This window comes from Engraulis encrasicolus, chromosome 22 (assembly GCF_034702125.1).
Source record: "Engraulis encrasicolus isolate BLACKSEA-1 chromosome 22, IST_EnEncr_1.0, whole genome shotgun sequence".
Taxonomy (NCBI): domain Eukaryota; kingdom Metazoa; phylum Chordata; class Actinopteri; order Clupeiformes; family Engraulidae; genus Engraulis; species Engraulis encrasicolus.
In genome coordinates, this window is record NC_085878.1 from 6,667,498 (window position 1) to 6,694,423 (window position 26,926).

At 45.6% G+C, this 26,926-nt stretch overlaps 1 protein-coding gene across 1 annotated transcript in view; it reads right to left on the reverse strand.

Annotated features, from left to right (window-relative positions):
• Positions 1 to 25,879, reverse strand: part of mylk3 (myosin light chain kinase 3) — a 45,102-nt gene extending 19,223 nt beyond the window's left edge. The window contains exons 1-9 of the mRNA XM_063188017.1: positions 24,459 to 25,879; positions 20,462 to 20,555; positions 18,920 to 19,238; positions 17,874 to 18,268; positions 15,490 to 15,595; positions 11,927 to 12,020; positions 6,486 to 6,595; positions 814 to 955; positions 275 to 345 (exon numbers count right to left, since the gene is read on the reverse strand). Of these exons, the coding sequence (XP_063044087.1) occupies positions 275 to 345; positions 814 to 955; positions 6,486 to 6,595; positions 11,927 to 12,020; positions 15,490 to 15,595; positions 17,874 to 18,268; positions 18,920 to 19,238; positions 20,462 to 20,555; positions 24,459 to 25,382 (2,255 nt within the window). The 5' untranslated portion in view covers positions 25,383 to 25,879. The remainder of the gene's footprint in view (positions 1 to 274; positions 346 to 813; positions 956 to 6,485; positions 6,596 to 11,926; positions 12,021 to 15,489; positions 15,596 to 17,873; positions 18,269 to 18,919; positions 19,239 to 20,461; positions 20,556 to 24,458) is intronic.
• Positions 25,880 to 26,926: the final 1,047 nt, after the last annotated feature.

The following is a 26,926-nucleotide window of genomic DNA, read 5'->3' on the forward strand; positions in this document are numbered from 1 at the left end:
TTTGCGTCCGGCATACGGCAGATTTGGATTCAGCACCCTTGAATACCCCTAAATCAGTTGTATGCCGAAAATTAACATGATTTGCCTTCAGGTGTCAACTTTTTGGAAAAATGACCCTGACTATTAGGGCCCCTGTCAATGCTGTCAATGCTTGGGCCCTTAGAATCTGTAACACCTTTTCCCCCCTTAGTGGCACCCATGACAGTCGGTTGACTATATAGCCAACATAAAGAGGTTAGGAAAGCAAAACTTCATGGGGCATCAACACACTTACTTCCTCGCCAGGCCAAAGTCAATGATCTTGATCTGGTTTCCAGTGTTTGTCACACAAAGAATATTTTCCGGCTGTAACAAAAAAATTGCACAAACTCGTGTCAGACACTTTGTTAATACAATACCAATTGCATCGAACAAAGAATGTATCAGGTTACATTAAGCGTATGGCCTTAAAGGGGTATGCCACTATTTTGGGGCTTAATACCGTTAAAATCGTTGGCCAGGGTTTATAAAGGTCGTTAAGTGTCTTATTTTTTATGTAGCCGTTGTCTTGCTTGAAGACAAGTTAAAAGAGGGAGCATGTCGCTACGCTAGTGAAAGTCAATGGATCCGGATGCTACATGCTACAGTGATCCATTGACTTTCACTAGCTTAGCTATATACTCCCTCTTTTAACTTGTCTTAAAGCAAGACAACGCTTAACATGAAAAATAAGACACTTTACCACCTTTATAAACCCCGGCCAACGATTTTAACTGCATTATTAAGCCCCAAAATAGTGGTAGGCCTATACCCCTTTAATGCTTTGCACTTCACCTTCAGGTCTAAGTGTAGAATATATTGCTGGTGGAGATATTGCACTCCTTCACAGATCTGTCTGGTGAAGATGATGGCATCCAGCTCTGTTAACTGGCAGTTGTCGTCCACAATGCGATTGAAAAGTTCGCCTCCTTCCACACTGGTGACACACGCACACACCCACACACACACCCACACGCACGCACGCACGCACGGACGCACGGACGCACGCACGCACGCACGCACGCACACACACACACACACACACACATACAGGTACATGCGTACAGACACCCACACATGAAAAGAGATATGTGGGAAGGGAGAAAGACACAGATTGCTAGATAAATAAGAGACATAACACCAAGGCATTCTAAGGTAATACATGACCACAAATACCTTTCCAAAGGGGTTTGTTGCCTCGGGCCCAGGGAGATTGGGGGCCCAGACTTGGATCCCATGTACATTGTATGTATTGGGTAGGGGGCCCTTTCAGATTACTTTGTCCCGGGCCCAGCAAAAGCTGTCAGCGGCCCTGCTGCCTTTAACCAATTGGAGCATTTAAAAGCAAATCCCAAATGGTGTAATACAAACTGGTGTAATACAAACTTTGATCACATTTCAATGGAAACATTTGCTGATCATACAACCCCCCTTTTCAAAATGTCTGGACATTCTATCTAGTCTGACTACACTCTGACATATTTTGCAGGACTGTTAAATGCATAAGTGACTATGATCCCTGCCCTTGAGCAATGCCGGTCATAACTGCCTCTGGTATTCTGGTAACAGGGTGAAGAATGGTCTTTGGAATAATGATATAAGAGAAGATCTTGGAATCGATCCCTTGACCAAGATGTGAGATATGAGATATGAGTTGGTTTGGGAGGGGGGCGAGCAGTGTTCTAGAGCAGTGGTTTTCAAGGTGGGGGCCCGGAGACCCCTTGGGGGTCACGGGGGGGCGCTAGGGGGGGGGGGGGGGGGGGGGGGGCGCTAGGGGGGCTGCGGCAGGTGGGCAGGATAAACAAATACTTAAATAAATTGAATACACCAAAACTAAAAAACTAAAATAAGCTAAATAATATTCCCATTAGGTCAGAGCTGCATTAAAACAATCTATTGCATCTCTCAACATTACCACTATTATCATTATTATACCCCCGAAACGCGGAGCGTCGGGGATGTAATGGTTTTGCGTGCGCCGCCGCGTCCGCGTCCGCCACCGCGTCCGCCACCGCGTCCGCCACCGCGTCCGCCACCGCGTCCGCCACCGCTGCCGCATCCGCAGGCACGTAAGGTCTTTCGTGTTAATGCGATAACTTTTGACCGGGTGGATGGATTTGTCCCAGATTTGGTGTGTTAATGCTCTAGGGTAGGTTCATGAACTGATTCGAGTATGGAGGTCAACACTTTCAAAATGGCGGAATTTTTATTTGGCCCATAACTTCTGAGTGGATGGATTGATTTGCCCGGTAACACCTTATTTTAATGGTTCACCATTTCAGTAAATCTACCATATTAGGTACAGTGTAATAACCAGTGTAACAATATTTAATACCATGTAATACTAGTGTAATACCAGTGTAACAATATGCAATACCATGTAATACCACTTACACACAAATACATGATGTAAGTACAAAATTGGTACATGGTGTTGCACTGGTATAACATGGTATTAAATATTGTTACACTGGTTATTACACTGTACCTAATGTGGTACAGTATATCCACTGTAATAGTGAACCATTAAAACAGTGTTACCATTTGCCCCAGTTTTTGCCTCATTTTCACAATAGTCGCTTGGTTTTAAGCCTATGCACGTCATTGATCTATGTATAGATATTAAATATATTTTTTTATATTTTGTATTTATCATCTTTGTTTATGAAAAGGTGGACGGGAGTGGTAGGAATGATGGGGGACTGGAAGCATCGTGTTTTGGGGATATACTTCAAGCAGTCGAAGGCGACTGCACAGGGCTAGTTTTATGGGGCACTGGCACAGAGACATACAGTAGACTACATATGATTGTGAAAGGGGGTGCACAGAAGGAATAGTATATGAGGGGGGCCTTGGCTGGGTTCTACTGGTATTTGGGGGGCCTTGTCATGGTAAAGTTTGGGAACCCCTGTTCTAGAGCGGGGTTATCGTTCTCAAAGTGGGGTCAAAGGGGAGCCCTGGGGGCCATAGAGCATTGCCAGAAGGTCTGTAAAAAAATTGTTACAATGCAATAGAGGAAAATGCTACAGTACACATTGACAATGGCATTACGTAGTAGTATTTCGACATCCATTAACTGAATAAACACTAGCTGGAGATGTTATGGTTCCATTTTTGTTGCTGTTACAATAAGTAATTTGTTTTTTTTTACCACTGATATTTAACGATAAACTCAGCTGAGCATGAGTCCTTAGATGTGCTATGGAATTTCGAGAAGAAAAACAAATCCGTTGAAGAGGTGCTATCTTTGAATGGCTCAAGGATTTTGACACGTTTCTGTTTCTTGAGAAAGGAAGGTTTTAACGAGGCGTGTTGGTAACAAGACTGGTGAATCACGTCAGGAAAAGATTGTTTTGATTAAACCAACTCAGAAATGAAGTTCACACTGTGATGATGGTAAACCCAACGTCCATTTTCGGGAACCTTTGTCACTACCAAGGCCCACATAATCCACTTAAGCCTAGTGCATGAGTAAGGCTATGGAAAAATATGGCTTGGGAAATAATTAACTGCTTAAGGCAGAAAACCCTTTTGGCTACTGTTAAGAATTGTGAGCCCTGAGTCCCCTGAGCCCTCAACAGTCAGGCCTCTTCTCACTTGTCAACACTCAGCCCATCCCCTGTTGTTTGTGAGAGAGATGCTGCACCCCCTCTCCCCTCCCCACCTTCTACTGCTCCCCCTGCTACTGACCTACAGACCCTTTCACTGACCTACAGACCCGGTACTTTTCCATCATGCACCAAGTGTGTGGCTAGGCAGTGATTGGCCCAGCAAGCGGACCTTCCGGCTCCAGAGGTGGTTGTGCAGCTGGAAGCATATAGGGCCAGGACAGAGGTCACTACTCAGACCACTCATCACACGGGGACTCCATGCTCAGTTCACTTGGGATCCAACTTTCATTCTCATCATCTTGGACGTTTCAGGATCCCAGCGTCCATTCATGTACTCATGTGCATTCCGTGCGTCTTTCAGAGTGAGTGTCTGTATTATGTTGTGACTATGTTATGTCTGTCTAATTGTATTGTTTGTTTACTGTACAGTTTGCATTGTCTAGTAGCTGCATAGTATGTTACTCATTTCTCCATGTCGCCGTTCTACCAGAGAGTGCATTGGTTCTGCAATGTGCTACTGTGGTGGAGTAGCGCTTACACTGATGTCTGTTTATAGTAATGCATGCTCTGTGTGTCTGCTGTAGGCAGGCCCATATCCATGCCCCAGTCCACACAGCTACTGTAGGTAGCTGTGTCATGTTCCCCCTCCCCCTTGGTAAGATAGCTGCTCATTTCCCCCATTGTACATATTGTATAGTATATTGTATAAAATCTGTATATGTATTTTGCTTGTATTCACATTGATGTATACATGTTCTTATGTCTTGTTTGTATTCTTTTTACTTTTATAGTAAAACCACGGTTTCACGGTTTCACTTCTACATCTGTGTGTGTCTGAATTCATTGGACATCTTCATACTGTTCTGGCCGGACAGCCTGTGGCGTTTGTTGTATACCTGATCCAGCCCCTTTTCAATACAGTCCTTTTTCGGGTGCATCACACGGCACTATTGTTTTTACAGCTACTAATGGTCTATTCATGATTTTTTCTTTTGTGGACTCGACTCGTAAATTATGTTTATGAGTATATGACAATTAGAACATTTCAAAGTGGGGCCGGGGACCCTGGGGGGGTCACGAGGAGGTGCTAGGGGGGCTGCAGCAGAATGGCAGGAAAAGTATAGCACAGCAACAAATTAACAATAAAACAATAAAACAATAATAAGATGAACAATAGGCCTATTCCTATTCCTATGGATAATATTTTAGTGTCACACTGCCTCACAGGCCCTACACTATGGTTGTGAAAGAGGGTATACAGAAAAAATATTGTGGCACGACCCATGTAGGGGGGCCATGGCTGGAATATAGCGACATATGGGGGGCCATGGCTGGAATCTACTGGTATATGGGGGGCCTTGGCTGGAGTCTACTGGTATATGGGGGGCCTTGGCTGGAGTCTACTGGTATATGGGGGGCCTTGGCTGGAATCTACTGGTATATGCGGGGCCTTGTCTGGAATCTACTGGTATATGGGGGGCCATGGCTGGAATCTACTGGTATATGGGGGGCCATGGCTGGAGTCTACTGGTATATGGGGGGCCTTGGCTGGAATCTACTGGTATATGGGGGGCCTTGGCTGGAATCTACTGGTATATGGGGGGCCATGGCTGGAATCTACTGGTATATGGGGGGCCATGGCTGGAATTTAGCGACATATGGGGGGCCATGGCTGGAATATAGCGATATATGGGGGGCCTTGGCTGGAATCTACTGGTATATGGGGGGCCTTGGCTGGAATATAGCGACATATGGGGGGCCTTGGCTGGAATATAGCGATATATGGGGGGCCATGGCTGGAATATAGCGATATATGGGGGGCCTTGGCTGGAATCTACTGGTATATGGGGGGCCATGGCTGGAATATAGCGATATATGGGGGGCCTTGGCTGGAATATAGCGATATATGGGGGGCCTTGGCTGGAATCTACTGGTATATGGGGGGCCTTGGCTGGAATCTACTGGTATATGGGGGGCCTTGGCTGGAATCTACTGGTATATGGGGGGCCTTGGCTGGAGTCTACTGGTATATGGGGGGCCTTGGCTGGAATCTACTGGTATATGGGGGGCCTTGGCTGGAATCTACTGGTATATGGGGGGCCTTGGCTGGAGTCTACTGGTATATGCGGGGCCTTGGCTGGAGTCTACTGGTATATGGGGGGCCTTGGCTGGAATCTACTGGTATATGGGGGGCCTTGGCTGGAGTCTACTGGTATATGCGGGGCCTTGGCTGGAGTCTACTGGTATATGCGGGGCCTTGTCTGGAATCTACTGGTATATGGGGGGCCTTGGCTGGAATATAGCGACATATGGGGGGCCATGGCTGGAATCTACTGGTATATGGGGGGCCATGGCTGGAATCTACTGGTATATGGGGGGCCTTGGCTGGAATCTACTGGTATATGGGGGCCATGGCTGGAATCTACTGGTATATGCGGGGCCTTGGCTGGAATCTACTGGTATATGGGGGGCCTTGGCTGGAATCTACTGGTATATGCGGGGCCTTGTCTGGAATCTACTGGTATATGGGGGGCCATGGCTGGAATCTACTGGTATATGGGGGGCCTTGGCTGGAATCTACTGGTATATGGGGGGCCTTGTCTGGAATCTACTGGTATATGGACGGCCTTGGCTGGAATCTACTGGTATATGGGGGGCCTTGCCATGGTAAAGTTTGGGAACCCCTGTCTCATCTTGTATCATGGCCATCTTCAAAGATAAAGTAAAATAACAACAAAAAAAGGTCTTACTGTCCCATGTGAAGGATGAATGTGCTTTCAATCTCGTTGTGAATGTGCATAGTGTAAATTGGACATGTGAATAATGACAATAGAAGGCATTCTAAAAAGACCTTACTATTCCATGATGAGCGTGAGGTTTGTTCTCGACTCAAAGGCGTCGTAGAGCTGGATAAGATTCACGTGATTCAGCTGATTCATGACACCGATCTCGTTCTTCACCTCATCCTGAATACAATATATAAACATACACACAAATCAGTCAAATAGCAGAAATAGATGGAGTCCATAGAAATAGACACATTCAAAGCAGTCAAATACTAAAATATGTAGGCCTATGAGATATAAAAATCCGTCAAATACAGAAAGAGAATGGATAATTGTAAAAAGGTAAGGGTCTATTTTTAAAAAAAAACCTAAAGCATGTGTACATCTACAAGATAATTGAAACAGCTTGATAAGAACAGCAAGTCTTAGGAACTAGTAGAGGTTTGGGTTGGACCATTTTGAAACATTTGTAAGCTGGACCAAACAAGTACAATATGATGAGAATTAAAATATGGTTGCCTACAGGGCTGGACTGACACGATAAAACCAACGGGGCATTTTTGACTCAAACTGGCACCTCACACACATACAACCCGTTTCTGTACTATATCATTCTAGACTAATCAAACACTGTTTTCCAACAGCCACATACAATGACAACACACATTTCGTTGTATTTCATCCAGTCCAGTGACTGTCCTGCCAGGCCTAGCATCAGCCGTTATACCAGAGAGAGTAGAGAGAGAGAGGTTCCATTGGCCCATTGTTTCCGGGTTCTATTATTGCAAGGGGGAGGGGGGGGGAATCCCCCTTTAGGCAGACCTAGGCAGACCTAAGGACTGTTCTATTCAATGCTAGGAGTAATATGACACGCCCCTTTAGGCAGACCGGAACCTGGTCATGTTAGGTGCCCATAGCAACCTATTACATTGGCATATCTCTATATACTTAAAGAATCTCTGGTTATACAGTACCGTACCGTATTTCAGCCTGCGTGTAAGAGGTCCTGCTGTGTAACAGAGCAATGGCTAAGTAATTACGCTACAAGGAGATGTGTGTCAACAGCACATGAAACCTTTTTATATTTCCTTTCACTCACCATTCTAGCTTTTCGATGGCTATTTTTAATGTAACCCTGGACACTGACTGCAACATGAGCACCATGTATTTTGGTTGGGAAGATCAAAGTGTGCTATGGTTTGTACCGGTACATATGTAACCAAGATGAGGAGTGCGTGCGTGCGTGCGTGCGTGCGTGCGTGCGTGCGTGCGTGCGTGCGTGCGTGCGTGCGTGCGAGCAAGCGAGCGAGCGAGCTTGTCAGTGTACATGATCTGAGGTTGCACTCTTATGTCCATCTGAGCGTATCTGGTATCAGGGCCGCTGACAGCTTTTGCTGGGCCCGGGACAAAGTCATCTGAAAGGGCCCCCTACCCAATACATACAATGTAATGGGGACCCAATTCTGGGCCTCCTATCTCCCTGGGCCCAGGACAACATACCCATTTGTCCCCCTCTGTCGGCAGCCCTGTCTGGGACCAGTGTCTGGGGGCCAGAGGGGGTTTGGACGCATCTCAGCTGGGCAGCGTTTGTTGGTTGGCCTTCGTGTGGTTTTATGGTCCATGCCCAGGGCTGGACTGGGGGAGAAATAAGTCCCGGGGATTTTTTTTACTTTTTTTACTATTTTTTTTACATTTCTGAAAATAGGGGCCCACAAAGGTGCAGGTCGGGCCCACTGGGAAATGCCCGCTATGCCAGATGACCAGTCCAGCCGTGTCCATGCCTCATGTCAGGCCTCAGTGTCTCCGGTTCAGGGTCGGAAAGTCTGGTTAAACTCGTCCGCAATGTGCTTATGAGAGGCCTTGTCATTAGTAAATGTAATTAGAGCCAGTTGTTGAAGGCCAAGGATGCGGCGCTACACGAAGGTGATGACGGCCTCCGAAGTCTTGAGGATGGGTTGTGAGAAGGGCTGCCATGCCATGCCCAAAAGTCGACTATGTACGCACATTAACAATTATTATGATCTCATATTGCTGTGCTGTGGTGCTGTGTGTGTGAGTGTGTGTGCATGTGTGGGGGGGGGAGTTAGGGTGTCTGTGGGTGTATGTGTGTGTGTGTGTGTGTGTGTGTGTGTGTGTGTGTGTGTGTGTGTGTGTGTGTGTGTGTGTGTGTGTGTGTGTGTGTGTGTGTGTGTTTCCATTCATGTGCCCAGATGTGTCTGTTCTTCAAAATAGGTGAAAATAGCCCAGATTCATAAACACATCTGTGTATCGTGTAGTGGGGTATGTGTGTGTCAGTGTATGTGTGTTGGAGTCTGTTGTGTATCGTGTAGTGGGGTATATGTGTGTGTGTGTCAGTGTATGTGTGTTGGAGTCTGTGTTGTATGTTGTGTATCGTGTGCTGGGGTATGTGTGTGTGTCAGTGTATGTGTGTTGGAGTCTGTGTTTTTATGTGTAGTACATGCAGGCCCGGATTAAGATGGTCTGGGGCCCCTAGGTTACATGTTGCTGTGGGGTCCCCCAGAATGCAAATTTTGCGAACGATTTACCAAAACATTGTCATAATTATGAGTTAGGAATTCAGGATAACATGTCTACCAATTGTACTCAAAATAGTTGTTAATGTGTTAATGTTAATGTTTTTCAACATTATTACATTACATTATTATTACATTGCATTTGGCAGACGCTTTATAACCAAAGAGACTTTCAAAAGAGGACATAATCAAGCCAACATCACAAGCAAATACAAAGTGCACAGGAAATATACAGAACAACAAGTGCAGTTGCAAAGAGGGGTTAGTTTTTTTATGTTTTAGAGTACACACACAGCACACACACAAACGCACGCACACACACACACACACACACACACACACACACACACACACACACACACACACACACACACACACACACACACACACACACACACACACACACACACACACACACACACACACACACACACACACACACACTCAAACTAAACTAAAACTAGACTAAATAAAAATAAACTAAACATCGTGTCAAGATTCTGCCCTGGGGTTAGGCCAGCATTGCATCTTGTCACAATTCTGCCATTTTTAACTTTTGGCCAATCAGGGGCCCCATGGCAGGTGGGGGGCCCTAGGCTGCAGCCCCATCTAGCCTGTGTCTTAGTCCGGCCCTGAGTACATGGATGCCACTAAGTTCACAGCCCTCGCTGGTGGTGGTTGTTGGGGAGCAGTACTCATAAATCATATTAACAGGAGCTGAGTGAGAGGAGGGAGGATTGCTGCTGTTACATGGCTGATGCCAGGGCCACAGGACTCACTGTGTGTGTGTGTGTGTGTGTGTGTGTGTGTGTGTGTGTGTGTGTGTGTGTGTGTGTGTGTGTGTGTGTGTGTGTGTGTGTGTGTGTGTGTGTGTGTGTGTGTGTGTGTGTGTGTGTGTGTGTGCGAGTGTGCGTGAGTGCATGCATGCGCACGTGCTTAAGTGCATGTGTACTTGTTTGTATATGTGTATTTGTGTGTGTGTGTGTGTGTGTGTGTGTGTGTGTGTGTGTGTGTGTGTGTGTGTGTGCGAGTGTGCGTGTGTGCGTGAGTGCATGCATGCGCACGTGCTTAAGTGCATGTGTACTTGTTTGTATATGTGTATTTGTGTGTGTGTGTGTGTGTGTGTGTGTGTGTGTGTGTGTGTGTGTGTGTGTGTGTGTGTGTGTGTGTGTGTGTGTGTGTGTGTGTGTGTGTGTGTGTGTGTGTGTGTGTGTGAATGGGTGTGTGTGCGTGTGTGCATGCATGCGCGTGTGCCTAAGTGCATGTGTACTTGTTTGTATATATGTATTTGTGTGTGTGTGTGTGTGTGTGTGTGTGTGTGTGTGTGTGTGTGTGTGTGTGTGTGTGTGTGTGTGTGTGTCGGTGTGTCGGTGTGTGTGTGTGTGTGTGTTTGTGTGTGTGTGTGTGTGAGAGAGAGAGAGAGAGAGAGAGAGAGAGAGAGAGAGAGAGAGAGAGAGAGAGAGAGAGAGAGAGAGAGAGAGAGAGGTTGTATGAGACCGGTATGCATGGTAAAGCCCAGCATAGAGGAGCTAGCAAGGACACACATGGACTCTGTTCTGTCTACTCACCGCGCTAAAGGCTCTACTTCAGGGGTGGGGAACCTATGGCTGCGTCCCATTACTACCACTTCCACTTCCGCTTGAACTTCCCCTCGTTTGGAGTGAAATTAAAAAGCGAGTCATTCCCTCGAGAATAAAGAGAAGTCGCATTTTTCCCTACAGATTGGGACAGACTTCAGGTGGTGACGTAGAGCTACTGAATACACATCATCTCATAAAAGATCTTCCTCCAATGGGCCTACTATTTCATTCAATTATTATATTTACGCAGCAAATACGAATGGACCGTTTGTAATTTTCAACAGGAAAGGCAAGTGTCAGGGAGTGTTAGGGCTCAAAACGAGTGGAAGTGGTAGTAATGGGATGCAGCTTATGTCTCTGACCCTAACCCTTGAGGCCGTTTTACCCGGCCCCAGATATAATTCTAATGTTATGCAGCTTCACATGAAATAAGAAATATTTTGTAAAGGAAATTTACATTTTCAATACAATTAAGTTATATTCAGGGGACCCAGAGAAGGTGGGGTCTGTTTTAAAGGTGGATGCCTTCAATATAGGCCTAAAGTGCAGGGGGGAAATCCTGGTTTGTGTTCATAATACGGCCCTTGGAGGACTTTTACGGCCCTTGGAGGAATTTGAAGTGGCCCCTCAAATGAGAAGGGTTCCCCACCCCTGCTCTTCTATGTTGTGTGGTGTTGTGTTGTGCAGTGCTGTGCGGCGATATGCTGCGCGTCATGCCATAACTGCTGCACTTGGGCTATTGTGCAAAGTGTCAAAAGTAAAAGTAAAAATAAATTCATGGTGTAAGTACAGTGCAACATGATATTGCATAGCTGTTACACCAGTATTTCCATTGTACCTAATGAGCTAGATGCTTTGTTGTTACTGGAAAACACTAAAAACCCAACAAGAACCCACCACAAATTTGATCCAACCAGCACAGTCAGCTGACGGTAAGACATCGCACAAGTCTACTGACTATTGCTCAGATAAGTTACCTGTGTGGAAGGAAACTGTGTTTCTTTTTTTTGGAAGTCTGATGCGTGCTAAGTCCCTTTAGAAAGATTGAAAAAAAAATCTTGTTCTTGTGGGTGCTCTTTGGTTCAAGGTCCTTGGTTGCCCAAAGTTATTTGAAAAGAAAAGGGTTAGGCCCAACTGCTGCTACGCCTGGGCAATTTTAGATTCCTTAGTGGACATGTCATAATACAGTGATAAACTATATAGCAAATAACTATAGTAAATAACTATACTTTTTGGAGTGCCTTGGTTAAGAAAACGTTTTTTTTCCCTTTTCAAATAACTTTTTTAACTTTTACTTTTACTGAAGACATCTCTGCTATTGCTGTATCGTGTCATGCCCTGTCTTGCTATTGTTGTGTCGTGGCATGTGGTGTATCCTTGTACTGGTTGCTACTCACCCTCTCCTTCATCCCCCTGACTTTGATGATCTTGGCTGCGAGGGTGAGTCCCGATGACAGCTCTGCACACTTGTGCACCTGGCCAAAGCGCCCGCTGCACACACAAACAACAAGTGATATCCATGGTAACAACATCATGGTACAGTAACACATCCCCCGTTTATACATCCTATAACATAAGCAAGGCACCCAATCTTTTTGAGACAGATGGGCGTGTTTTTCTTTTTCTTTGCTACACTAGCTCTCAATTTTACGTCCATGGGGAGGGACAAAACTGAACTGGACTGGCCCAGTATCGAGTCCCCAGTCCTGGGTCACAGCATTCATGGATGCACGGAGAGGTGCCCAGGCAAGAGGAGGAGTGAGGGGGGTGAGGGATCTGGTGGAACAAGGTGGGATGGGATAAGATGTGTGTGTATGTGTGTGTGTGGGGGGGGCTCTTTGTAAATACAGCTTCAATAGCCCCGGGGGAAGAGGGGTTAGAGAGGAGGAGGGAAGAGGCATGATATGAGGGAGACGGGTCAACATTGGGATGGGATGGGGGGGGGGGGGGGGGGTCTATGCAAACACAGGCGCTCACCACTTCCCAGAAATAGAGCTGAGGGGCACATGCCAAGTAGAAGAAAACAATGCCCTGCTGTGCTGCTTATTAGTGACCATGACCATGGGTGGGGTGGGGTTGAGTTGGGTGGACAAGGGGACAAGGGGAGAGTTTGACTATTCTGTTCTGCCAGCTTCACTGTGTAATGTAGTGTGGGCATCATTCATTTACAGTAGCTTCAATCCCAACACATATTGTACACATATGCATACATGAACAAAATACACATGTGCACCCACATATGTAGCCTACTGTACATACAGTATGCACATAACATACACACACACACACGCGCACGATCGCACCCCCCCCTCACACACACACACACGCCCACACACACACACACACACGCCCACACACACACGCACACACACACACACACACACACACACACACACACACACACACACACACACACACACACACACACACACACACACACACACACACACACACACACACACACACAATATCGTGGCTGCTCCTGCCCCTGCCCCTGCCCCTGGTTATCTAGCTAGCTAGCGAGCTGAGCCCCACGTCCCGCTATCCCGCTATCCTCCCCCAGTCCGCCTACCTGTGGCCGGCTGGCTTTATCTGCCTGCGTGGCCCACCGTTGTCAGCAGACATAATTGGGCGCATGCCAGGCTGACAGTGTATTGATAGGGCCAAGCTAAAAATAAAGCGTGGCGGTGGGTGCAGTCGTGACCCTTATCGGAGGTCTCGAGTCGAGAGGTATAGCGGAGCGGAGCGGAACAGGGGCGCTGGGCTGGATGCTTCTGGAACACGCTGTCTGATTCTCTCAACAGCTGTAAGCCTCTCTGACTCTACTCTACTCTACTGTGCTGTGGAGTTCTACTGTGATATAACGCCCACCATTCTCTTTATTTTTATCTGAAAATGATCAATGAACTGGTCAATGTTCAACAGGATTAGACAACAACAACATAAAACAATAATATAAATAAATTATATATGTCTGTTGAAAGGTTTTTTGTTCATGCTGACTTGGAGCTGTGTTGTGTGTACATTGTTTATATAATGGGACTAAAATCTCCAAACTCTGTTGCTATTAGGGTATGTATTACCATGGACCGAATATGATTTAGCACAGGGGTCCCCAACCTGTCTGGGTCTGAGGGCTACCGAGGGCTGCCTGAGGGCTACTTGAGGGCTTCTTGTTTGTTCAAAATCCTGTACCAATGCCTTGACATCGTTCTCTAATCACACTATGATTGAATGATAATTAGCTTATAGGTTGCTATAAATAAATATTCTTCATAGTTTATAAATAAATAATCTCATATTTAAAACAAGAAAAACGTGAACTGTGACTAAAATATTGTCGTTGTAGTCACTATTTTTTAACATCCTTGGTGGGCACCACAGAAGCTCCTGGAGGGCTACATGGCGCCCATGTTGGTGTTGCCTGGTTTAGCACATGTGGTAACTGCTTACTTTAAATAAACTTAACTACTGTGCAGTCAGCTGTGCACTAAGAAAGCATCCACCCATATTGTTACACAAGCTGAGGAAATGCTTCCTGTACAAACACACATTATATACCATATTACAATGAAGTAGGACTCATTTTAAGTGCTAAAACATCCAAATACAACAGCAATGATGTGTACTGCAGTGTATATGGCAAATAAATATTCTAATGTACAAAATAAAATAAAATGAAATGAGCTGCAAAAAGCTTTGAAAGCAATTGTTGGTTTATCTTTCTTATCTACAACAGATCCTCTTTCCAGCTTGTTAAGTGTCATAGTTGAAAGATACCTATAATGTGTGCACACAACTAAAATTGATGATGGTAGGAATGTAGTCTGAGGATGATGTAATTATGTAATCAGTATATATTCACTCAAATCCTTAAAGGACCAGTTCAGTCAATTTGAATATGCTGTTGTATTGCTCACGCTACCCTTAACTTGTCAGTACCCGGTGATGCCACATTTTTCGGCTCAGCCCTTTCCGAGATATGAACTATTCTAATGGGGGCAGCGTTGGTTTACATTTTTAAAAAAAATTAACATAGGCCTACTCCAAATATTTTCCCAAAAGGTACCGCTGTTTGCTAGTTGTCTGCTGATGTTGTATAACCTTTTGGATGTTTTTGGGAATAAATAAAAATGTTTTTTTGAAATGTAAACAAAGCGCTGCCCCCATTACAATGACCAGGATCTCGGAAAAGGCTGAAGAAGGCAACAAAAAAAATCTCAGGGACTGACAAGTCCAGAGTAGTGTGAGCATTACAACTGCATGTTGAAATTGACTGAACTGGTCCTTTAATCCACCCCTGCCCTTGCCCACTGACCCTCCCCTGGCCTGCCCATGAAACTGCATTGTTTTCCCCTCCGAATGCTCCACCCCCTGGTCGTGCGGTGCCAATCACTGCCAGTCATTAGGCATATTAATTAGCCACTACATACAGCGGATGGGGCAACCGTGGGGGAAAACGAGCAATTTCATGAGTGGGCCCCGAGTTGCAGACTGGGTCAATAGGTCATGCCTATATGTCTAGCCTGATAACCAGCCTAAATGTGCGATTGGATGTGTAATTTAGTCTGGCCCCGATCAATAGTACATCCTTAGATTGTTGATGAGAACAACCCGTTGTCTTTCAAACCGTGCCTGTGCCTATAGGCTGGCGCTCTGACCAATCAGCGCTATCTTTCTCGTTGATGTGCTTTCCCAACGTTGCGAGCTTCATTGTCACTCCCTCAAAACCCCGCCCACTTTGATTCAAAACAAATCTCTGCGTTGTGATTGATTTGCCAGATTCTTGGCAAGCCTGGCAGACCACTAAAACGATGAGAGGCCAGACCACTCGCAGCCAATAAAATTTGGCGTCCGGCGGTTGGTGCTGGTTTACTAGGCTAGCCCGTCACGTCAATCACAGTGTCAAAAATGAGTTGTTTAGGGTGGGAAAACATGTGATTGGTTGATCTGGACTTACCCACCCAATAGTTCATTGGGTTTGACGGAGTAGTAGGAGCCCATTGGCACTTGCTTGGCGCTTACAATGCGGTGGGTAAATGGGGCAGGCATAGGTGGGCAGTCATCTGAGGCGAGAAAAACACACATGTACAGGTGGCATAGTAGCCTGATTATCCTCGACTTTCAAATCTTTTCCGAGTCTGAACAAAAGCATAACAATTAACATTTCCCAAACGGCACTGGTTGACCCGCCTCCCTTGGTTTACTAATGGTTGTTTGCTTCCCGACAAAGTGGGAGGAGTTTCCGATTTTTCGGGAGCTCAGAAAGTACTTGCATTGCTCTTGACCTGACTAGTAGCAACGCTGAAGGTGTTGGGTCACTAAGATGGCACGGCCTGGCTAGTAGCATAGCTGAAACAGCTTCAGATGGGCATCAGTTAATCATGCGGTGGTTTTCAAAACAAGTGGCACAATGTAGCCCATAGGTGCCGTTCCAGTAGTGGAACACTGCACTAGTCATCGAAAAGACTGTACTACCATAGTTCTACACTGCTATGGTGTAGTCTACACTGCTTACCGTACATATAGTCTTTAGTAAGTCATTATGACTTGGTCATTGGACTTTTGGTAACAGCACATTTATGACAGGGCCATGTCAGTGTTGCAACTGTACACTGTGCCTTAGGGCCAAAACATACCAAGGCGGAACGGAACGGTCGCAGGACGGACGCGGTCTTTCTGCTTAGTTTTGGCCGGCGTGCTTTTCTCTGCCTTGCACACTGACAGCGTCGGCGTGCGCGGCCAGTCCTATTCAAAACCCTAGCCACAGCCAAAGCTAGCATGCTACTTTGCCATTCATTTGAATGAGACACCGCCGGTCGCCGGCGTGAAAAATACGCTCGAGTTCTATTTTCCAAATGCAGCGCGGCGCGGAGCCGGCTCCCGCGCCGCTGACGCACGACTACCGCCGGTTGGTGTGTAAGGACAGATAGGTTTCAATGTATTTTCACCGACGCCGGTAAAAAACGTGGCCGTTCCGCGACGCTTTACCGCCTTGGTGTGTAAGACCCCTTACCCTGTTCTTGCTTAAATTTCTACAGGTTGGAAGAGGAATTGCCACTTAATCAAACCACAGAATTGCAACCACCTCACCTGCCTGCCTAAACGTAGTGTGTCTATAGACCACTGTTGGTCATAGAGGGTGTCAAATTAAACTGTGATATTGTAGAAATTATAATATTTTCCATCATGATGAAGCCTACTGTTATTTCTTAATTCCTTGTTCTGTTTTTTTTTCTTTCTTTTTTTTTTTTTTTACATTTATGTAACAGTTAAGTAGCTAGAAGTTACACAATAGTTAACCCCCTAACATAATAACTTAGAATAAGACTGCAAGTGCATATGCACACACACACAAACACACACACACACACACACACACACACACACACACACACACACACACACACACACACACACACACACACACACACACACACACACACACACACACACACACACACACACACACAAAGGAAGGATCAACACACCCATCTAAGATGGAGGGAATTTAAAATAAATCAAATTGGCGGAATTCCAAGGCAAACGTATTATTGGCTTAGCAGCACTTGGTTGGGTTGACATCAACATTGAAACACAACCAGGGTGCAGTTTACAACAGGGCAGGACTGAACTGGTGGGGAAATAGGGCCCGGGCACTTTTGCCTTAAAGGGGCCCCTCCTAATTAGCGGCGCAGAACTGACTCGCCGGTGCGCCCCACACCCTCGTGGGCCACTATTTCCAGAAACGTAAATGTATATATATATATATATATATATATATATATATATATATATATATATATATATATATATATATGTATATATATATATATATATATACACTTTATTTAAGGGATACATCTATAAGCACTAATACATACAATGTTAATGCCAGCATAAGTAACTTGTAAGGCATGTACTAAGCAAATGCTAAAGCCTACTAGGTCCTTACTAAGGTTAAATTGGTAATAAATCTCTTATTGTGCATGAACAAGACATTTGCGAATACATGCCTAACAAATGCTTGATATTGCTTTGTACATGCCTTACAAGTTACTTATACAGGAACATTGTATATATTAGTGCTAATAGATGTATCCCTAAAATAAAATGTTCCCGACATTTCCTCTTTTTTCCTTCTTTTATGCATTCCTTTATATCCTGCACCCTTATCCCTAAAATAAAGTGTTACCATATATATATATATATATATATTTTACATTTCTGAAAGTAGGGGACAACGAGGGTGCTGGAGCCCACCGGGAAATGTCCGCTATGCTAGATGGCCAGTCCAGTCCTGCAACCGGGACATTTCTTGAGGTCCTACTTGGATTTGCTCACCTACGACCACAAAGTGCGCGTCGGAATCTTTGCGCAGAAGGAACACGTTTTTCAGAGGAGGTGGAGGTGACGGGGAAGTGGCTTTTGTCTCTGACGCTGTCGCAGTAGCTAGCTGCGGTTTATCTTGAACCTTTTCCGCAGACAATGTTCGGTTCTGCACTTTGTTTGACTCTGATTCAGGAAGTGTGGCTGTAGACTCGGCAGTTTGATCGTCCTTCAGGCAGGGTTCCGCTATCTCTTGGGAGATGGCCTCCTGCCCTTGCAGTTTTGGCAGAGTCGTTAATCGCTCCCCTTCAGATTTAAGCAGTTTCTCCTCTTGGCTGGGTTGTGGAGGGACTACGGTAGCCACCACGACGTCTGTACTGTCTCTTGTGATGTCCACCTCCTCTTTGGCGCTGAGACAAAACATAACAAACAGTTGTTTGTGTTTGTAAAAATCTGCCGCGGGGCGCTACATTTTCATAGCCTTCACCATGTTCTCAATCAATGTTAATTTGTTAATAAAGATACAGTACACTGTATTTGTTGAGCTGCAGAATTTGAAACATTCAGGTTTGCACACCCTGTGGCCATCAGTACATGGGCCCCTAGGAAGCTTACCACCCACTCCACAACCTTCAGGCCTTGGATATTGAATTATTTAAATAAAAACAAAGAAACCAACATAATAACCAACATAAGGCGAAGACACATTTTCATATACCGGTATTGTGATGTTGTAACATGCCATGTGTATGTTTTTTTTCTGTTATTGTTGAGTTCATGACAGACGTATTAAGCATAGCATATTATTTTTTCACAGTACACGATGTTTGTTATAATAATAATTACTTTCATGGAACCCTCTGCAATTTTTACAGCAAGGGAGCTTCTGTGGCGTGCAGACATTTCTTCTTTTTTCCCTTCGTTTATGCATTCCTTTATATCCTGCACCCTTATCATTTGATTTTTGTTTGGGGGGGGAGGGGGGGGTGTGCACCTCACACTTTTTGACAATCGTACATACTGTCGTAAAGACTAACATACTGTCATAAAGACTAACCCACCTTTCCTCCTTAGCCGGTACAGTAGCCCGGATGGCAGCTGTTGATGCTGCTGCCGTTTTAACTGCCATGACGTGCGGTAGAGGCTCCGGGGCAAAGGTCTGCACCCTCGTCGGCTCCCTGCTCCGCGGCGTCACCTCCTTTGGCCGGCGCTGGGCTTTGCCCGAGGCGTCGACTGCGTTGAGATGTTGAGATTGATCCGCCACCCCCTCCTCGCGCGCCGTCTCGCTGTGACCTTTGCCCTCAGTATCGAGCTCGGGAGACGCCACAGAGGCGTCCAGGCCCAGCGCTCCCTGCCCCTTCTCACCTTGCTGCAGTTCATCTGCCAGAGGGCAAACAAACAAACAAATAAATAAACAAACGAATAAATAAAGAATCAAAGCACTTAACACACTGAATCAAGACATAAAGTGCACACATATGGTACATCATGGGGAAAGTCTGTGTCACTCAAACAGGAGGAAGGCAGCATTGTGCTGCTCTTTTTAAGATTATTTTTCAAAGCAACGTTCTAGGTTATGTAGCAAAATAAAAATTGCTTAAATGAAAACAAGAGGCGTGTTAACTATGAGTTTGGTGATGACAGAGGATGGTGTTCTATTGCCTATGGCGTATAGCGTCAGCATAAGCTTACAATGTTGGCCATTGTTGGACTGCAAGTGCTGTCATAAAAGGTACCAAGTGCAGACTGCAAATATAAGTGACATGTCATTTTATGATACAGTAAGTTGCAGTGAGATTGCCAGTGTTTTAAACGTCATAACGTCATATGCTTGAATTTATAGTACAATGTTGGACATAATAAATAATGCACATATTATAATAAATGTAAAGGATATAGTGTGATTTTGGCATATTGAGAGTTATTATGGGGCATTATGGGGCTGGGCGATATGGAAAAAAACCGATATGGATTACTTTATATCACGATAACGATATATATCACGATATAGCACAATTAGGCCTACATATGTTTTCAGTTATTCTCTTTATTTGCTCTTTATTTTTTCATGGCGCAAAACAACCTTTCTTTTAAATGGATCTTTTTATTGTTATTTCTACAGTTACATGAACTTATAGTGTGTATTGTGAGAAGATGAAATGTAATTAAATGATATTCAATTGTATACAACTGATAAAATTACTATCACGATATAAACAGTATAGGAGAAAGGTCACGATATACACTTTTATATTACGATAACGATATATATCGTCATATTGCCCAGCCCTAGGGCATTAACTGTATTTGGCGGTAAATGCACTCTATTAATAGGTGGAGAAACTTTCCACTGAGGTGAATAAAACTTTATTTCTGAAATGTGAGAGGGGCAGTAAACTCTGTCATTTACACATCACCTCCACTACAACATTGTTACTAAAACATTAAACTGGGCAATGCACCAAAATAAAGATGTACCAAAGCTTGCCCCACCCCATGCGGTGTACCAAGAGCATGGGCTGTGTCAACAGTACATTAAACAGTCACTATAAACGAGGACTATGAATTGCACTCAGGGGAGAAGATAAAGTAAGACCTCTTACCAGGAAGTGACTCTTGAATATCCTCCTGGACCTGAGTCGCCTGGTCACACATATCAGGTTGAGGTGTCACACCTCCATCTTCTGGTTTGGTTTTCTGGCAGGTGGAAGAATATAACTGTCAGTCACATTGATTGATCTTGCTGTTGTTCAGAGTATACACTGTGGCCTGCTTTCTTTTTCTTCTTTACTTTTATTTTTTATTTTCCTTTCTTTTCTTCTGTTCAGGGTGCACATATAGTTTAAAGGTGCACGGTGTAATATGTTTAGTAAGCTATTTCCATAATTCATGCTGTCCATTCACAAATATTACCTTTTTCACAAATACTTACCACCACCACCAAATTCTTCAAAGTAAGTATTCATTATGACCTCGAAAATTCCACTTTTCATACATTACCCACCATTTTGAATATCCAGAAATTGACATTTTTAGCTGCAAAACATACTGTACTTTGGTCATTCTAGTAAATATTAGTTAATTATTTAGTAAATATTCATGAAATGATAACATTTGGCAGTAGACAGCACAGTTTCAATGAGCAGCATAGCTGCAATACCTATCACCATCCTACACAGTACACCTTTAAGTCAAAAAGTTAAACTGTTAAAAGTTGAAAGTGTCAACAAAATGCCTGTACTCATTGGTCTAGGTATGCTGTGTACAGAAAGAGGTCAGAAAAAAGAAACGGCCAGAACTATACTGAAGTTCCATACAAGGCCTCTAAACAAACCGGAGATCATCTTTCACCAGTTAGTTTCTAGATCTTTAAATATTTCTCACCACTGCTGATTAACACAAACACTTCTAATAGTATTAACTAATTAGATTCAATTAAAATTTATTTTACTTGGTGATAAATAATTCTGAGAGAAAGTCTAACTAATTGGGAGATAAGAATCTATTATCTGAGTAATAGTTTCTAAATTGATTTATCAAAATCAGATGTGTCAGTTTAAACAAACCTTGTCTTAATTATTTTATCACTAGTAAAAATGTATTCTGATCATGAAGCAATTATATTTTAGTGTATGGTGAGACAGTTCATGAATGTCGGTTGTAAAAGGCAGAAGTGGCCAGGCATTCCTCAGCTGAATAGCAGAGACTCTCTGGCTTGCTAATATCCAAGTGTGACATTCCCCAGACACATTCCCATTCATTCACAACAAGTGCTTGTTTTAAGGTTGTTTTTGTCAGCATTTACGACACTCAGACTATGACGCTCAGGAGTGCTTGAAGTGCCCTTCATTTCACAACAGCGTGACGTTATTCAGGGCTGAACTGGAGGAGAAATAGGGCCCGGGCACTTTTGGCTTAAAGGGGCCCGTCATAATTAGCGGCGCAGAACTGACTCACCGGTGGGACCCGCACCCTTTACATTTCTGAAAATAAGGGCCCACAAGGGTGCAGGGCCCACCGGAAAATGCCGCTATGCCAGATGGCCAGTCCAGCCCTGACGTTATTCGACGAGCGAGACCAGACTGGCAGGCCATGCTGGCAGGCCAGCCTCGACTCATCCCACCAAAGCCAAGCTAACTGAGAGATGTCTGTCTACCCTGATGCGCGTCCGTACTGTAAGTGGATCTTTCTCAGAAAGGCATCCGCAAGAGATCAGATCAGAGTGCTGTGTTTGGGGCGTAAGGTCTTGGTGAGGTGAGAGGGGTGACATCGCTCTGATCCACCTGACTACACGCTCAGCAGCCATGGCGGCCGACGAGACGACTCCAATGAAAATAAACATGAACTGAGGGTCTCAGAGCCTTATTCTAAGTCTGAGTGGCAGGCCACTTTTTTTTTTTTTACAACACAGCTTTGGATTATGTTGTCAGCATAACAACAACAACATGCAGTAGACTACTCTACATTTCTTTTAGATATTATTATGAAATGAGCTCTAAAAAGCAAGGCATTTACACAAAGGTTAAACTTATGTTATATAATACTTTGCTCCCCATCCTTTGCTTTTTTAGCACCCTTCTGACAGACATATCTGACACAGACCCATCGCTGCCTTTAAACGCTCAACTGCTAGAAGAAACTGACGGGAGCGAGCAGCTAAGCTGATGACCTTTCATACGTTTAAAAACACATCTATCTGGTCTGGGCTTTAAAAGAAGCGCCTACATAACTTTGGATTGCGTAACTCTAGCCGACACTGGATTTACAGCTGCCTGCAAAATATCCCTCGGCCAGTTGTGTGTCTCACCCTGGCCCCTGAGATCAAGAAGCTTGACATAAACAAAGCCGTGGGGTGCCCCAACACACAACATATTAGCCTACACACCCGAAGTTGCACCTTGCATTTGCACTCCGCTTTCCCACAAAATCCATTATTAATAAGATCATGGAGGCATTCTGAAAAACAAACATGCTTGCCTGTGGCGATGCGAGTATACAAAGTTTTAAGACAACACAAGATACTTCTGTACCTAGACAGATGGATACAAGATACGTAGATGTCAATGCACCTTAAAACATAAAGTATAAGTAAATTTAGTTAAACCGTATGGAGGTGCTAACAGCAGAGACGGTCTATTGGGAACTAAGATACGTAATCTTTGCTAACAGGTCCATGAAAGGCCAGCGCCCTCATCTGAAGGACAGTAGTTGTGCCGACTAAACTTAAAAAATAAAAAATAACAGTAAAAAAACATACTATTAAAAATTACTCGCTGACTCATCCCAGAAGAACTTCTGTTGTCATATTGAGTGAACTCATTACCCCTCATAGCAAAATAATAAGAGCTGCTATAGGCCCTACATCAAAGCCCATGAAAAACACAAAATAATCTTTCAAATTAATTTAAAATATATATCTTAATGGGCATTACCACTAACATACAGTACACACATACTATAAGTTGACTTAACTTGACACAGAAAAAGACACAAGATGACTTGATTCAGTTAATTTGTGTCAACTTTACACTGTATGTGGCCCATATTGACATAACACATACGCTACAACTTAACACAGACAAAGCAAGAAGATGGCTTGATTCAGTTTATCAAGTCCTCTTCCTCTCGTTCAGCTCCTGCCCCATCCTGCATCTCCTGCCCTACTATTGTAAAGATAAAAATAAAATACTTTGACAATCTGGGGGTGGTAAGAGAGAAACCATGGCAAGAGAAGCAGTGAAAACTGGACAGCATTTCTGCTATGTGCTAAGTGGCCTGTGTTGACATGTAGCCCCTTTTGTCCTCTCCCTCCTGCAGCTATTTTAAAACAACATTCATAATCTGGATGTCTATGAACCTTAAAACACCTAAAATACATATATTTATTTATATTATGACCTGGTGGTCTGGAATAACCAGACTTCGAAATGCACTAATATGCTGTGTGAAAGAATAAACTAGTTGGCTTCAAACGCAATTCATAATCATGGTGGTGCTTAGCAACCATGGAGACTCCTTGGAGGCCCCTTATCTGAAGGACAGCAGCTGTTGATGTGTTTACTATTGTTAATCACTGTAGATAATCCGGTGGCACTAAGAGAATTCATGAGGAGCTAGCGAAGCCATGCGCATGAGACATGGGACATGGGACACGTCACACGGGACATGCGACATGCGTTGACATGGCAAGCCCCTACTGACCTCCACATGGGTCTTCGCATCCACTTCCTCCTTGTCCCGCTGCTCACCCTTCACCTCCTGTGCCCTGTCCTGTTCCTCCACCACCTCCACCTCCACCTCGACCTCCACCCTCTCCTGATCCTTACCCACATCCACCCTCTCCTGCCCCACCTCCGTCTTGTGCTGCCCCTCATCCTTCACCTCCTCCACCCTCTCCTGTTCCTCATCCTCCACCCTCTCATGCTTCTGGGGCCCCTCAACCTCTACCTCCACCTTCTGGGTCCTCTCCTGTTCCTGCTCCAGCCTGTCCTGCTGGACCTCCATCTCCTCCATATTTTCCTGCTCCTGCTCCTGCGCCTGCTCCTGCTCTTGTAGTCCCCACGGCTTCACCTCCTCCTCCTCGCTGTCCCACTGCTCTACCTCTCCTTCCGTGTCCTGCTTCTTATCCTCCACCTCCTCCGGCCTCTCCTGCTCCTGCGGGTCCCGCTGCTTCACCTCCTCTGCCCTGTCCTGGGGCTCCTGCAGCATCTGCGACTCCACCACCTCCTCCTCCACCCTGTCTCGCTCCTCGCGCTGTTCCTGCGGCTCCTGCTGCTGTGGTCGGCCCCACGGCACGATGCCCTTGAGTATGAACTCCACGATCTTGGAGCTGCGGAAGAGCTCCCCCAAGTAGCCCAGAGCCTTGTCCACCGCCGACACAGAGCTGGCGATGCCCTCCATCTTGACCCGCTGGCACCGGCCCTCGTCCTGCACGCCTTTCAGCAGCGCCACTGTCTCTCCGCACAGTGCCCGCACCTCTGCCAGCATGGCAGCGCTTTCGGCGGTAGTGGTGCTGGCAGCAGGCGTGGTAGTCACAGGGGCAGGGGCAGTACAAACGCCAACAGCAGGGGCACCAAAAGGACCAAAGCTAGCACGCCGGAACTTCGTCAAACCCTGGTGGTTCACCGTCGCCGTTGTACCCCCACCCACACCCCCAACACCACCTCCATTGCCTCCACTTGGTACTTCCTGTTTCTTCGACGGCTCTAGTTCCTGTTCCTGCTTTTTCAACAGCGCCACATCCTGTTCCTGCTTCTTCAACTGTGCCACGTCCCTCTCCAAGGCTCCCAGGCCTGCGCAGATGGTGTCCAGCCTGCGCAACACCTCGGCCTGTCCGTGCGCCAGTTGCTCCACCTTGCCCTCCAGCAGGCCGAGCTTCAGCTCCACGGCCCCCAGGCTGGACAGCATGTTGTTGCTGCTCGGCTTCTTCACAAGCACCGCCGGCAGTGGAGTGGCGCCATTATCCAGCTTGCCGCCATCGTACATCTTGGCGATGCACGACGTCAACGTCGCCGGTTTACTCATCGCTCTTCCCCACGAAAATAACAATAATAATAATACGATAATGTAATAGTCTTAATATAGTACAATAGCCGTTTCCCCGGGTGAACGGTTGTCTGTATCCAAGGCTCGGGAGATTAAGTCCACAGAAACGATAACAGCATTAATGATAATAAATGTTTCCCTGGGTGAAAGGTTGTGCGCGCGTGTCCGAGGCCGTGGCTCGGGAGATCGAGTCCAGAGGTGCAGCTGCTAATCCTGGAGTCCCAGAGTAAGTAAGTACGTAGAGAGTGGTGGAGAGCCGGGTTGGGTCGGGTCTATTTTAGCCTGTTGAAGGTCCTCCAGCCTGTGGTTCCCAGCCAGCCAGCCTGTCCAAAAGTCCCAGGGTGTCTGTGCTGTGCTGTGCTGTGCTGTGCTGCGCTGCTCTGCGCTCCTCTCAGACAATGCAGTCACTGCAGTCACTGCTACTGCTGTTGTGTGGGACCCTGTTGTCAGTACGTGCCAGAGACATGACACCACTTAAATAAACACCTCTGTGTTGGGGTATCTTATCTCCAGTCCTTTCTGCCCTCCTCGACCCCCTGTTCTCCTCCACCACTCCACCTCCTGGTAGCCATGTCTCTCCTCCTCCCTGGGTTTTTATATGACCTACACGCAAGGCCGCTGACAGCTTTGGCCAGGCCATGGACAAAGTCATACGAAAGGGCCCCCCTATCCCCAATGCATAGGCCTACAATGTAATGAGGACTCAATTCTGGGCACCTCCTCTCTCTGGGGCCGGGACAGCTGACCCCTTTGTGCCCCCCCCCCCGGCTGCTTCCCTGCCTACACGACCCTCAGAGCTGACAAAGTTCCAGCCTGGGCTTTGACGTCACCAAAATATTCAAATTCAAAGCTCAACACACGCTGCTGACAGGAAGGTGTGCGTGGAATGAGGTTTTAAACATTGCCATGCTCCCTGCACACACAGCCCACGCTGCACTGACAATGTTGTTACTGTTTTGTTTTTGTTTTTTTTTGTCTGTGTTTTTTTTTTTTTTTTTACAGAGGTTGTTTGCAGTGGAGCAAATACAATTTGAAATTATAACCCATACTATATTGTTACCTTTTTAAATTCTTAGTAATAATGTTGCTATTTATGGATATAAACATATGCACCCACTGCCACACACATCCAGACATGCATGCCTACCGCACACCAACGCCCTCATACCCCCATGTTACCTCTGACTATTAGGTTGCCACACTTTTCCGTTGTTCTATGTGGCTCCTCCCACTGGGTCGCCTTTGTTAAGGGTCTATATTTAGGGCGACCACACACGTTATCACACACGCACGCACGCACGCACGCACGCACGCACGCACGCACGCACGCACGCACGCACACGCACACAAGCACACACACACACACACACACACACACACACACACACACACACAGACACACACAGACACACACACACACACACAGACACACACACACACTCACACACACACACACACACACACACACACACACACACACACACACAAGCACACACACACACACACACACACACACACACACA